This window comes from Diceros bicornis, chromosome 2 (genome assembly GCF_020826845.1).
Source record: "Diceros bicornis minor isolate mBicDic1 chromosome 2, mDicBic1.mat.cur, whole genome shotgun sequence".
NCBI lineage: Eukaryota > Metazoa > Chordata > Mammalia > Perissodactyla > Rhinocerotidae > Diceros > Diceros bicornis.
The window spans coordinates 54368137-54383858 of NC_080741.1; the positions used below are offsets into that span (position 1 = coordinate 54368137).

Consider the following 15722-nt stretch of genomic DNA (forward strand, 5'->3'; position numbering starts at 1 on the left):
TCCCCGCCCGCTGCCCACAACCAAGATGGCGGCCGGGGAGTTCCGGGACAGCGGAAGGGCGGGGCTACCCGGGGGGCCGCGGGCGGGGCGGGGCGGGGAGTGGGTGGATGTTGCTGTGATTGGTCCCGGCTGTAGCAACCGGCTAGAAACTTGGTTTTTGTTTTGAGTGTTTACCGCGGACCAGCCAATAACTGGTATCTCATTTTGTCCTCACACCTGTCCCTTCTGGATTCCCAGACACCATGCATACTCCTAGTTGTCCTCATACATCACTGGCCGTGCTCAGTCCAGACGCGGATGTTAGTGTTCTCTGGAGCTAGGTCTCCTCTCTACACACTCCTTGGATGACTTTATCCAGTTTCATGGCTTTAGATATGAAGAAACTTCCAAATACGTATTTCCAGTTTGGACTTCTTCCTGAAATCCAGACTGATATATTTGGAATTTTCACTTGGATGTCGACAAGGCATTGCAAACTTAAATATGCCGAAAATGGAACTTTTGATACCCCCCCCCCCCCCCCGCCAAAAGAACCCTACTCCCACTTTAACCATTCCAGTAATATCACTTTGATTCTTCAGTTGCCCACATCTTCTACATCTAATCCATCAGCAAATCCTGCAGTCCCTAAAATATATTTTGAATGCATGCGCTTCTCCATTCCTACTGCCACTACCTGGTCCAAGCTACTATCATCTCACCTAGACAACAACAGCCTCTGAACTTGAGTTCCTGCTTTTAGTCTTGTTTTCCTGTGATCTGTTCTTCATACACTTGCCCAAGTGTCAAGTTGTTTTTTTTGTGTGTGCGTGTGAGGAAGATCAGCTCTGAGCTAACGTCCACGCCAATCCTCCTGTTTTTGCTGAGGGAGACTGGCCTTGGGCTAACATCTGTGCCCATCTTCCTCTACTTTATATGGGACACCGCCACAGCATGGCTGGACAAGCAGTGCATTGGTGCACGCCCGGGATCCGAACCCGGGCTGCCAGCAGCGGAGCGCGCCACTTCAGCGCTATGCCACAGGGCAGGCCCCGCCAAGTTTTAAAATATTATGAAGTAGTTAAGACAATCAATAGCACATACCCAGCACTCCACTTAATATTACTAATGAGTTATCTCAAACAAAAATTAAGCCCATGCTTTAAACTCTCTGTTTCCCTTTGCTCACGGAACAGTATCTAAACTAACCACAGCCTAAAAGGCCATACTTAATCTAGTACCTGCTACATTTCTAGGTTCACCTCATACCTCTCTCCTCCCTCCTTTGGCATTTCCAGCTACACAGGCTTTCTTTCAGCTTCTCAGACAAACCAAGCCCTTCCCATCATTGGGCTATTCTCGTGTCTCAACTCAAATGTCACCTCAGAGACGCCTCCTGCAGTTATCCTCTTGTCATTTTCTTTGCAGCAGGAATTGCCTGTACTTATGTTGTCTGCTCACTATTTCCCACACTAGAAAGAATGCTCCATGAGAAGACTCTGTCTTTTTTGCCACCGTTCTCTTCAGCATATGGTTGGTGCCCAATAAACATCTGTTGATTAAATACTGCTCAGTGAAGAACCCCTTGAGGAAGGAATTTAATCCCCATTTTACAGATGAGTAAACTGGGATAGAGTGACATAACTCACTCAAGATCATAAGCTCTTGAGTAGCGAAGACGAATCTGAGCACAAGCTACTCAAGAGGCTACATTCTGCACTACAAGAGTCCACCTCACATGCAGAGTGGGACGGCTAAATGTCAAATGCAGTCAGGACTTGAGGATAAGCCCTAAGGAAGAGTCCTGCAGCAGCAGTTGGGGGGTGGGGGTGGGGGGGAAGATCATGGGTCACATGCAGAGAAGCCATCACTTACTGAGACTCTGCCCTTGTCTCCCCCACTGCAGCCTTAGGTGGAAGTTTGACAGACTGACTCCACCATTCATTCACTAGCCATACTATCTGGGATGTTACTGAACTTTACCGAGCCCTTGTGTGTGTCTATATAATGCAAATATCATCTACCTAACTCAGGGTGTCAGAATTAGCAGTACGTAAAAGATAAAATGTCTGACACAGACTTGAGTGATGGGTGAACTTATCTTCATTATCCTTATCCTTAAACTTGTGTTATAATTGCCTCTTTCCTTATCTTTGAAGACCACTGTCTTATGTCACTACATCCCCATTTCCCGGCAAACAGGGTTGAATAAATACTTTAGACATAAAAATGCCTTTACCTGAACACTTGGTTTCAAAGCCTGTTAAACACTGGAAGTACAATTATCTGTTTTATTCATTTTTCCAATAAATATGTCAGTGTCTATTACATGTAGTCACTGTTCAAAGCACTGGGGTAAAGACAACAAAATCTCTAACCTCATAGGGCTTCCACTATACTGAAAGAATAAGAGTTATCAGCATTCAGATGTGGTTAAAGCCAACAGGCAGTATCTTATGCAATAGTTTAGAATTCAAATTTGTCAAGATAGCATTGAAGTCCATGAATTTAAAGATCATCTAGCAAATCTTCATTTTGTAGCTCAGTTTTGTTGGTTATGGCTTTATAAATACCCTGATAATTATATTTGGTAGCAAATCAGACATGTATTAAAGATTCATGGGACAAATGTTTCAAGATAAAAATTAATTCAAGAGGACAGATATTGTATGCATACTATTGAAATAAATACAATGTGATTTATTTATAAACGAGAACAAATTAACAATCAACTATTTCAGAAGTTGAAAAAGAAGACACTAATAGTACTAATACACAGCCTTTTATTTTTCTTTGAATTTGGAGTTTTTGTGTTTTAATTATATAAAGATGAGAAATCAGTTTTGTAACCTAAAAATATTTACTTATTAAAACTATACTGATACTTTCATAAACTATACAAAAAGGACAATGAGACAAACATATGCATTTTTAGAACTGCATGTCAGTCATGCCAGATCCCTGTGGAGGGAATTCCCAGCACGACCTCATTCATCTGTGAGGACACAGCGCAACCCTTATTTAGACGTACACATCCATCTACTTGTCCAGCATGATCAGCCCTCCACTTCTTGATGGTTTCCTTCTACTATGAATGTGCATGCCCAGTTGTCTGCTTCTTAGAGCAGACATTTACCTAAAAGAAAACATTATAATTAGTTACCAGTTATTAATTTGGATCTGTATGAAAAACCCAACAATCATTACATGTTATAAAAACCTTTTTCAAAAGGCACTTGGATAATAAAGCCAATGAATTTTTCAAGGGTTAAGATACAAATATTCTTCCAAATGGTGATGTCTGAGCAATTACAAAATGTTGGGCAACTTCTTTTCCTAAAGAAAACCTTCTTAAGGAGGCATTTTCAAAATGAAATCCCCACAGAATTTCAGATTTTAAGTTACCTTCCTCATCCACCAGCCATTGGAGGAGGACTAGGGCCATGTAGATGATTAATTCGACCCATTCTTCTCGGGGGGTTTCCTGGAGGCCTAAAAAAAGAAAAAGTTAATTTCTACCGTTTAGTAGACATTACTTCAATTGGTTCCTTTTAAACACTCAAATAGACTCTTTTCTTTAAAATAGGAACTACCATTTAGGTCGAAAATTCAAACCCTTACAGAGAGCAGACACATAGTTAGTGCCGAGGAGGAAAGTTGAGTCAAGGAAGGATTGTGATGAACTGAACAGCACCCCCTAAATGCCCAACCGAAACCCAGCTCCAGCTGATTTTTGCCCCATGGAAACATAAGCCTAACCCAGTGCTGCTTGATCTTCTGAGTTTTCCATTAGCAGCTGGAAATACAGATTCTAAAGTAAAATCTCTAAATTTTAATGTTGGCCATCAGTTTTCTTCCTCTAATTTACATATTTCATATGAGATATTTGATGTACATTTTAGCTTTGCCAGATTAACTCTGATTATCAAATCAGAGGCAACTTGACTTAATTTACAGTAATGCATTAATTTTGTGCAATAGAATTTAAACCTTTAATTTCCATGAGCCTATGTGCCTATCTATCTATAATATTTAATCAAAATATAAAAAGGAAAAAAAATCTATTATTAATTTAAAAGCTATACCCTCTTCCATCATCATATCTGGAATCAGATGAGCTTCCATAACCTCTTCTCTTTTTCACATCTTGCTGCAGCAGAGTTTTGAAACTGAAACAAGGGGCAGAAAACAAGAGAAGTGCCACTGTCAACATATGGTTTCAACAATCATCTCTGTAAGAGGATGACTAAACTGCCTCAGTGCCCAACCCACATTTCTCAAAGCCAGCTAGACGCCATCTAATGCAAGCATGTGTCTAAACAAGTGTGCTATGTTCTGTGCCAAAGCCACCCTTCCTTGTCTTTTTTACTGATAACCCTCCTAGACAAAGTCTAGGGATGACTCCGAAACCAGAGTCACCCCAACTTCCTTCCTCCACTCTCTATCAGCTGTCGGGTCCCAGAGTCTTTTTACAGTATTGCACATTCATTGCCCCTGCATTTCCCCTGCTGACAGCCTACCTAACCTTACCTTGGGGAGGGAGTGGCTGAGGGTAGTGGCCTTCTGGGAATCCATTTAAATGGAATTTTCTTTATTTGTGGAGGGGAAGAATTGAAGTTAAAACAATATTTTTAATAAACAATATGGAGTAGGTAAAGTCTGTAAGAGACTTTAAAGAAGTTTTGCACTGGGTAGCTTAACTTAGGGCCTCTCTTGTCCCCTGCTGTATTTTTCTATGAAACTGTCTCTTCTGTTTTACCCTTTCTAATTTATGCTACACACAGCCATCAGAGTAATCTTTCTAAACCACAGCTACAATCAAACTAAGTATAAAGATCACAGCCTGATATTCAAACTTCTCTGCCATCTTTCCTATGTTTCATCCACCTGAAATAACTTCCCCTGAAGTCTGCCTCCCACAATCATGCCCACCCAAAGCCCCTTGTAATATGAAGATATTTACTGATATTAAAGTCAATGAAGGGACTGTTTCCCACATCTTTGCATCTCTGCAGTTCTCTGCCCATGAGACACTCAAATATGTATTCAAACTTAGGATAAGTAAGACTTGTTAGCAGCTATGAACAATTTTTATAAAGCAAACAGCATATAAAAGACCAAAAAATGCATTTAACTAAGAATTGCTTGAAATTACGGAGAAGTTTAAATTTTTGTCTCCTCTGTATTGATTCTAACCCTTCTCTTAAAAAAAGTTCACTACTTGGGAGCTTTTTCATCAAGTTCTAATTCCCCTTGTTCACTTGTATAATATGGAATAAAAGTTGCACATACACACTAAAGCCAGGAATAGTAGAGAGAAAGAGAGGTGCTGTCATTTGGCATTAGCATGGGCAGGCCTGGCTCCACAGCTACAGGTTGAAATGGTTACCATCAAGGCTAAGATATGGTCAACCTTACCAACTCAACTAACATATTCATAATCTCAAGATGTCTGGTGGCAGCTTTACCACTACGCAAGTCTTCATTTCCCTTAGTAAAGCTATTAATAAAAAATTTACAATTAAAAACTGCTTTAGGAAAGCTGAGCTTAAGATATGGAACATAATGTACCTAAGGTACTTCTGTCAACTTAAATATCAGGGCTATTAAGAGCACTCCTATACTTACAACAAAACCACAAACTCAGCTATTCCCCAGAAGAAATCTGTTATGAAAGATAATCTCCATGGGGACTGACTCCGGCTGTCCAATACTTGTCCTACAGGCAAGAATAAAGACATTTCAGTTAGTGCTACAAATCCCTGACACAAGATGCATTACATTTAATCAGTTAGGTAACAATCATAGACTCCGTTTTCAACTTGTCCTTTGTCCCAAATGGTCAACAAAAGCAGAGGTGTGTTATGTGCACATAACTCTAAGGAAGGGTTCAGGGAAGTAAAGCTCTGTGATCTAGGGGTCATACCTTTAATATGTCAAATGCCTTCCTACAGTTTGTAATTTTGGTGGGTGACACTTCAAGTATTTTTTCTTTTTCTTTATTGTCGTAAAACATACACAAAAAATTTACCATTTTAACCATTTTTAAGTGTACAGTTCTACAGCATTAAGTACATTCACATTGTTGTACAACCATCACCACCATCCATCACCAGAACTTTTTAATCTTCCTCAACTGAAACTCTGTACCTAGCAAACACTAACTTCCCATTTCTCCCTCCCCCCAGCCTCTGGCAACCAGCATGCTACTTTCTGTCTCTATGAATTTGACTGCTGTAGGAACCTCACATGAGGAATCACACAATATTTGTACTTTGGTAACTAGCTATTTCCCTTGGCATGATGTCTTCAAGGTTCACCTATACTGTAGCATGTGTCAAAATTCTCTTCTTTTTTAATTTATTTTTTTATTTTATTGAGGTCATATTGGCTTTTAACATTGTGTAAATTTCAGGTATACATTATTATATTTCAGTTTCTGTACAGATTGCATCATGTTCACCACCAAAAGTCTCATTTTTATCTGTCACCATACACATGAGCCCCTTTACCCCTCCTCCCACCCTCTTTCCTCTGGTAACCACTAATCTGTTCTCCTTATCTATGAAAATTTCCTTCTTTTTAAAGACTGATTAATATTCCATTGTATGTGTATACCACATTTTATTTATCCATTCATCTGTTCCTGGACACTTGGGTTGCTTCCACCTTTCAGCTATTGTGAAAATGCTGATATGAACATACGTGTACAAATATCTGTTTATTCAAGTATTTTGAGGAAAACAAATGGGATGGGTAAATATAAAAGAATGCTCACACCACTTCCATTTTCCTAAATGTGTTCAGAGTATTTCTTTTCTATTGCTTATATAAAAAGATTCTTTATACATAATCTTACAAGTCTTTGGGATCAGTTATAATGATAAAATTTTTATAAATCAAAGAATCTGTGTGCTCTAAGTACCGAGAGAATTTGGCTTATTCATTAAAATGACCACTATTTTTCTATAACAGGATACTGTTGATTCTAATTATAGACTTCAGCTTTATCTTTAGCAAAAATGGATCTATTTTTCAAACTACTTTAAATAATAGAAGCTATGATGTGAGAAGTTACTACTCTTGAGTTACAGCCTTGCAAATCAAGAGGTCAGAATATTTTGGGAGAAGAGCTGTCAACTACCTCTTCTCTCCATTTTCCTAAGGACTTCATGCTCACCTCTACCCCTCCAGGCAGGGTTTACTTCTCCTCTTTCCTTGACCATCTCGCTTTCAGGTATATTCACTCAGCCCTGCGCTCTCACAGAGCTATTGAGAAAAAAGAGCTACACTTAAAGACAGAGCATGCGTGATAGGCTTGGTTCTGCCTCCTAGTAGCTCTGCTTCAATGGCTGATGTGACATGTTCCTTCTCTGAAAAAGGGCTAATCATAAGGATTGTTGAAAAAGTCATGACAGTAAGAGAAATGTTTTGTCAACTATGAAGTGCTGATAAATACAGTCCTTCTAAGAAAACAGATCTAATTGGAACCCATCAAGTCTTCCTTTGTGATTCTTGTGTGCACTTGCATCATTCTATCTTGCTTTTTGCACTTTCTCTCCTAGTTTCTAAAGGCAGAAACCTCCCCTCCCAATATCCTCAGAGAGAAATAAGTTGCTTGAATGCAACTGGCATTTCTCAACTATAAAAGTGAGACAAAAGGCCCTAATAGGACCTTTATGTTATTCAGGCAGATGAAATATGATAATGCATACAAAATAAGACACACTACAAATACAAAGAATTATTCAATAACGCACAAATAAAAGCTGCCAGCCTTAACCACAAAGGATAAAACACCACGTCTGCAAGTGCCCAAAACCAAGATGAAACTTTGATGCTTTTCTTTAGTGTCCTTCAACCTACTTGTTTCAAAGATTTTTAAGTGGGAGATAAGGAAGAGAGAGTACCATTTTGAAGAGCAAAGAAATGTAAAGTGCACTCAGCCAGAAGGCTTCTCACTATCTTGATCATCTCTGAAAATAAACAGATGACTCAAATAGAACCAGGACCTAGTTCTAGTGATCCAAGAACAACTCCAGATTGCACCAAGGCATTTATTTCACCTGAGTCCAACAGGTGGGCAGGCAGTTCTGGCATTGTTCTAACCTAGCCATATTGTGTCTTTCCTTGGCAGTCATCTGCTTTGTGGAGTCACTGAATTAAGTCTCTCTCAGATTCTCTATTCCGGGAATAATTAACTTGATTCTAGAAGGCGTGGTGCCTCTTCCTGTACCCCCTGAAATTGGGCAAAAAATTACATGAATACCTAGCTACCCTCTCCTGGAAGAAAAAGCCTATCCAAAGCTTCCATCTAACTCTCTTTACACGTTAAGGAAAGGCAAGCGAGTTGATAAGAGCAAGGAGGCTGACGTCAGCCTACCTCGATTCGAATCCGAACTGAGACATCAACTACCTTTATGATCCCGAGCAAGCTATTTACTTTATCTGCGCCTCAGAGTCTCCATTCCTAAAACAGGAAAATAAAATCTTTCCTGAACAGGACTGTTATACAGACTGAACGAGTTGATAAGTGGATTACGCTCAGTGCCCGAGGCATAAGCGCTACGCAGATGGTGTTAACACTGTTGCCATTACTAGTTACGAACACGGGCGCCCGAGAAGACAGACCACTGTCGCGAGTCCCACCGTCAGAAGCTCTACGAGGGCGAGGACGCAGGGCACCGGCCCCGTCGTCGCCACGGGGACTCGGCCCCTGCCCGCCGGCTGACGGACCATCGGATGACGCACCGAAAGCCGGGCCGACTTCGCTTGCGACTCCGCCTGACTGACGGACGCAAGGTCCAGGACAGCCGCCACGGGCACCCAGCCCGGCGGCCGAGGATGGAAGAAACCCGGGGTCCTGCCTCCCCTCCAGCGGTCGCCCCCTGTAGCCCCTCCAACTCACCATTCGAGATGTAAACCATCTTGCCTCCGCTTCCCCGCCTCCCAAGTGACGAGGAGGCTGACCCCTCTCGGCTTCCGTATCTCCTCCGCACCCCGCCCTTTAGCGTCACAGGCCAGGATTAGATACAACGGCGACGAGGCGGGAGGTGGACAGAGCCCATTGGCTGCCGGGGAGAGACGCCTAGACCGGCGTTTTTGCTTCCTCACGCCGGCGACTTCCGGTAAAGTGCAGGCTGGGATTTGTCTTTTAAAGGCGAGCCTTCTTGTCCCTTTTTGGATTTGAGTTTGGGGAGCTCGTTTGCACTGTCCTGTAAAGAGAAGCTGCTTTTTAGCTGTTTGATAGGCCCAGGCTCGGGGGAGGCAAGTCTGGCACCTGTGGAGGGGCTTGGAGAATCTCAGGCATAAGAAATTCCTCAGAATTTTCCAGAAGTGTTGACATTTGAGGACGTGGAGGGAAGTGCCTTTCGGGCTGAGGCGGTGACCAGACTGGAGGGAACTTTTTTGTCAAGCCTTTCGGACTCCACATGTCACCGCCAAATAGGGGTCCTCTGCTCGCTGCCAAGACAAGCCAACAATCCAGAGGCAAGGTGGTAGGAGAGAAAGGGTCTTTTTATTACAGCTTGCAAGGGGGAAGATGGTGGACTAGTGTCCTAAAGAACCATCTTAAAACTACAAAATTTTGAAGCAGTTATGTAGGGCAACCAGGCTGAAAAGAGGGGGGTCTTGGAATGTGACCATATGGTATTGTAGTCTGTGAGATGCCGGATCATCCCTTTTTCTCCTCAGCGGTGATGGATACCAGCATAGGGCTCCTTTCTGGAGGTCCTTAAGTTCCTGGGAAAACTTAAAGAACAAAGGTCCTGCTTTACGGTGATAGGGAGGTCTATGTATAAGCCAAGGCTGAGAAAGTGGCAGAGCATGCATGTTTCTCACAAGCGGGTGGGACTTATCCAGGTGTCGGGGGAAGAGGGAGAATCTCCCTCTGCCCTTTCCCTTAAGGTTCTTCTGGCTGGCCAAATAATCAACAAGACAGGTTAGTAGGAGAAAATAATACCAAGTTTAATAACATGTATACATGGGAGAAAGCAGGGACACTGCATTTCTCAACACAATAGCAGAAATTCTCGTCTTAAATACCATTTTCAGCCAATGACAAAGGAGGATTTGGGGGTGGGGGGAGTCAGTTACAGGAGGTTACCACTAAAGCACAGTAAACAAGAGTAAGGTTTATTATGCAGCCCAAGGCCTCACCTTCCACATTGATAAGTCACTAAAAATGAGCTCATCCCCTTCTCTTCTCAAAACAGAGAGGGAGATACCTTTACAAATGGAGATTTCCCTTATAAATGTAAATGATTGTCTGGCAACTCCTCGCAGGGTCATCCAGAGAATGTGGCCAGAGAGACAGAACTTCTGATAAGAGGGGCTTGTTGGTGCCTTTCCTATTGTAACATTTACCCTACGTTATCTTTACAGCCATCATGATAGATCTGTTCCAGGAAGGAGCCACCATGTCAAATTTTTTAGGCAGTTAGTGGGGGAGGTCAAATGTCCCTAGAGAAAACAACCAAGGTAAAGAGATAGATTTCAGGGTGGCCAAATCTTGATCTCCCACACAGGCTACCTGCAAACTAAAGCATTGCTGGCTCAGCAAAGGGGGTATCTTGTGGATCAGGGTCATTTATAGTTCCAACATGGTTCCCCTCTATAAGATGGCTTCCCTTATGCTAACTTATGCTAACCTTTGGCTGTATCTATCCTAGTTATTTAGGCAGCACTAACACGCAGACGGGCACCTTTTAGATGTGTTTGTTTGCTTTTAAACCAGGGTTTTGGCTCTTGGTTCACCAGAACTCACTGGGTTTTTTTTTAATCAGCTCTTGCAAGGCAACTGTGAAAAATAAATACTGCAGCACCAGACCTTTCTCTGCTTCTTTCTTATTGATGGCCACCACATGCCAGCATTGTAGAGGTGGCAGGTGAATAAGAATCTCGCTTGGTCATTCATTAGATAGCGACCGCATACTATGTGCTGATGTGTGTTTACTCTGCTGCTTCCATTTAGTCCTAATGGCTGCTTTTTTTTCAGTTCTCAAGTCCTGTCATCTCTGAAAGGTTCCCAATCACCTTAACTAAAATGAAACTGAAAATTACGTTTTGGAAATAATCATATTTTGCATTTAACAATATTGGTTAAAATTGTAAATATGTTTTAATATCTAGAATAAACAAGGATTTAATTTCATGTTGACTTTTTTGGGACAATACAACATCCTTAACTTGAAATTTTTGCAGCACAATCATAGAGGATTATTTTTGCAAAAATACTGAGGGGGAGTCATTAATTTTCCCGAGGACCTTTCTTAATCTAGATGGTGCCACCATCGTCTCTTACCTGCTCTACTCTAGCTGCCTTCTGGCTGAAGTCCTGACTTCCACCTTTACGAGCCTTAAGCAGCTTTTCACACTGCAGCAAGAGAGATCTTAAAATGTAAATCATCTCACTCACTTGCCTACAACCTTTTAGATACTAAAATTTAGTGATTTCTTATTGTTCTTAAAATAAAATCCAGTTCCTTGTCATAGTCTACAGGCCCATCTTGACCTGTCCACTTGATTGTGCCTTTCACTATACTTCCTGCCACCATCCCCACCCAAATTATGTTCTGGCAACATTGTTCTTTTAGTTTGTTGAACACCCCTAGTTCTTTCATGCTTGCAGGACTCTGCATGCTTTTCCTTCTACATGGAACATTTCTCTTCACTCTTTGCACATCCAGCTCCTTTCAACCTTTAGATCTCAGCTTCAGTGTCACCACTTCTGAGTGCCTTTCCCTGGCCACTCATCTCCATGATTATTTTCTTCATAGTACTTATCACAATGTGAAGTTATTTTATTTATCTGATAATTGGCTTTTGTCTCTCTAGTAGGGAAGGAAGAAATATTCCTCTACCTTTCTAGGTTCTTCTGGCTGGTCTAAGAATTAAATCATGAGACAGAATAATAGGAGAAAATCAAAGTTTAATAACGTGTGCATGGAGGAAACCCAGGAAAACTGAGTAACTTGCCAGAATGGCTGAAGCCACCACCTTAAATACCATCTTCAGCTAAAGACAAAGGTGGTTTGGGACTCCAAAGGGGAGGGCGGTAATTCACATGGAGATGGAAAAGCAAATGTTTCCTAAACAAATGTTTGCCATACCTTGTGAAGACAGTGGACATAGGGAGGACTTTGATCAAATAGGCCTTGCTAGGTTCCTCCTCATTTACCACACTTAGTTTATATTATACTATAGTTACCTATGGAATTAGCTCCTTCCCGAAACAGACCTTCTGTCTTAAATTCTTTGGGGCATTTAGGCAGGAGGTCAACGTTTCTTCCTAAATCTTCTGTTCTTAAAAATAATCAAACCAAAGAGGCACAGTTTGAGGGGGGCAAATTCTGATCCCCCACACTCTCAAGAAAATATATGATCTAAGAGGTTAGGAAGCCTACCTGCCTTGTTCCCTTTTGTATCTTCAAGGTCTATCATAGTCCTTGGCAGGTAGTAGGTATTCAGGTATTTGTTGGTCGAAATAGAGAGAGAAATATCTTTCTAAAAGGTCCCTGAAAAATTCTCCAATCACTAAAAGAGGAAGGGGGCTAATATTCGGATCTCCTGAGTACCAGATCCTGCCAGGCTATCTCTTCCCTTCCATCCCTCTAGCTAGATCATTTCTTCCTGAGATTTAATGTAATGATTTCCTAATGAACTACCTCTAGCCTTTCCCATTCCCTTTCATGTTATATTTACCTGCCCATTTAATCCAGTCTTGCCTCTTTCCTGCTCACAACCTTCAATTTCTCCCCACCCTTGACAAGTAATGTCAGGTCTCTCTGGTCTGGCATTGAGGGCTTCCCTGATACATTTTCTTAGGTTTATCTCCCTGGCTTCTAATTTCCTAATAGACCCGTTGTTTCCTTTCCTTCTTGCTTCTGCTCATGTGTTCCCCCTTGATGGGAATATTCCCCACCTCTTAAAATCTAATCCATTCTTCAAGTTGAGGCATGTTCCTATCAAAAGAAATAATGAATATGAAAGGACTGTGCAAATTGAAAAAATTTATATAATTAGTAGCAAGATGGAGTGGGGGACAAAGCTAACATTCCCCCTCTTCCCCTAATCTTCTTTAATGTAAAGAACAGCATGTTAGCTACTAGCCATATGTGGCTGTTGAGCAGTTGAAATGTGGCTAGTCTGAATTGAGATATGCTGTGCATGCAAAATACACACTAGGTTACCAAGATTTAGAATGAAAAGAAGAATGTAAAATATCTCAATTTTTTATATTGATTACATATTGAAATGATAATATTTTGGATATTGGATTAAAATATTTTATTAAAAATAATTTTTCCTGTTTCTTTTTACTTTTTTAATGTGACTGCTAGAAAATGTTAAATTACGTACTTGGCTTGCATTTATGGTTCATGTTACATTTCTGTTGGACACTGCTAGTCAAGAATGAAGACATTGGCCTAGCACAGAAAAGGCATTCAGTAAATATTTGTTGAACAGATGAATGAATGGTCTTTGTAACAGATAATATTAATACAGGGTGTACTATGTTAGGCACTGTCCTAAGCACTTTCCATTTATTAGTTCATTTAATCCTTACAGCAATAATAATAATAGCTAACATTTAACATAGCTCTTACCCTATACCAGGAAATGTTCTAAGTGCTTTTCAGGTATTAATTCATTTAAACCTCAACCTTATTAAGTGGGTTCTACTATGATTCCCATTTTATAGATGAGGAAACTGAGTCATAAAGTGCTCAAGTGACTTGCCCAAGGTCACACAGCTAGTAAGAAGCAGGGCTGAGATTACGACCAACAGTTTGGCTCTATAGTTTGTACTCTTAACTCCTGTGCTATAATGCTTCTCCACACATAAGCAAAGGTATTGAAATAGGAGGATATAATCCAATGTGGTACTCCTAGTACAGAATGGGAGGTGGTTTCTGAAGACTGTTTGAATGTATCTCAGTTTTCTCAAAGTTGCAAAATAGCTTCCCACAGTTTTTCTTTTCTAGATATCCTAAACATAAAATTCCCCTAAACATTTATAAGTCAATTACCTTCCCATCTTTGTACCAATCCCTTGGCCAGAAGGATGGGCTGTTCTGAATGATAGCTACTTCTGGACCTGGAGCTCGAGTCAATCCCACTTAAGCCACATGGGTTGGGAGGTGGAGAGGGTTAGTGTTGACCACAAGATAGGAATGCTGGGTTACCTCAAAACAGTAAGATGCCCTCAATGCTGCCTTTAGGGAACATGGAAAACAGAAGTCACTTATTTTCTTTATTAACCTTTTATGTGTTTGTTCTTACATTTATTTTCTTTGTATTCTTAATTTCATCTGGGCTCAGAAATCTTAGCTCTTTGTTTCATTTTTCTACGTTATACTCTTTATTGTTGCCTTTCACAGTAACTTCTACTTTTTTGTATTTCTTTTAAGTTATGTAGCCTCAGACTGGACTTGCTGTGCAAATCAGGGGCTTACTTTTTTGAGCCAATAAGCACTTCATCCCTTCAGCTGAAGTGATGGTTGTATTGCTTTACAAGTCACTTTCTTAGATGACTTGAACTCATTTTCTGCATCAAAATGGGAAAATGTTTATAAAAATTCACAGTCCTATCTTCCTTGGAGAATTTGGTTGATTAAAAAATTGAGGATTTCATCATAGTCTCTAAATCATATGACAAAATTATATTATCAGTTTCATTAGTGAGCCTGTGTGGTTAAATTTAAATAGTCTATCTTTAAATGAGTAAGGAATATCTAGATTCAATTTTGTGGTTCCATTATGGGAAGAGAAATACTATTCTAATTATAATTTCTAACCTTTTAAACTCCTGATCCAGTTTTAGCAATCTTGGTAACTGTAATGGAAACTGTTGTAGTGGTAAATGGAAGGGAATACTGGTCCAGATTTGTAAGGTGTTTGTTGGCCTCTATCCTAGGGGCATTGACTGATCATTAAAAGCAAATTTTTAATATTTTTAGAATTATATTCTATAGTACAAAAAAGTATTTCTTTCTAAGCCTTATCTCTAGATTCCTAAAAATGGAGTAACAAAATATAAGAGAAGTGTACAGTCTATTACTATGTTTATAAGTCTCAAAATAACATTGATTTTTATATTTTGAAAAATTAGAGTATATATATATGTGTCCATTGATTTTAAGGAACATATAATTTATTATTCTTATTCACTAAATGATTTGCAGCAGAGAATTTGATAGTCCTTAGATTTTGTTTTGTTTTGTTTTAAGGTGATATCTGTATGTATTACAAAAATCAAAGGATACAAATGGATATTCCATGAAGAGCAAGTCTCCTATCTTCCCCTCTAACCCAGGATTCTAAATTTTGACCCTTTAGCTTGGTGATGCTGTTATAAGCACTGCTCAGCAAATTCCTCTTGGGCAATAGAAACCTCAATGACAGACTCATTTCTTTGAAGTTCCATCTTCTCTTGGATCTTCGTGAAGCAATTCCTCACTCACTTACCAGCTCTTTAATGTTTTTAAAGCTTTTCCCCCATTATTTTGTCCAGATTTTTTTAGTTGTCCTTGGAAGGAGAGTTAGTACAAATTACTTAATCCTCCATAACAGAAGTGGAAATTGATGCATTTATTTAACCTAATCAACATGACAATTTAGATTGGGTTTTAGATTAAACACTAGTTTACCTTTGACTTTAAAAATTCTGTTATTTATGTATAAATAAGATTTGCAGAACAACTGCTATTTTCCTAGCATAGTCAAAACACATTATTACTTAC

The 15722-nt window shown here is 40.1% G+C and overlaps 1 protein-coding gene across 1 annotated transcript; it reads right to left on the minus strand.

Annotated features, from left to right (window-relative positions):
* Positions 1-3380: 3380 nt before the first annotated feature.
* Positions 3381-8992, minus strand: SELENOK (selenoprotein K). Its single transcript, XM_058561289.1, has 4 exons — positions 8888-8992; positions 5608-5698; positions 4065-4148; positions 3381-3471 (listed from the first exon to the last, which is right to left on the minus strand). The coding sequence occupies exons 1-4, from the start codon at positions 8904-8906 to the stop codon at positions 3381-3383; spliced, it is 285 nt and encodes a 94-aa protein (XP_058417272.1). The 5' UTR covers positions 8907-8992.
* Positions 8993-15722: the final 6730 nt, after the last annotated feature.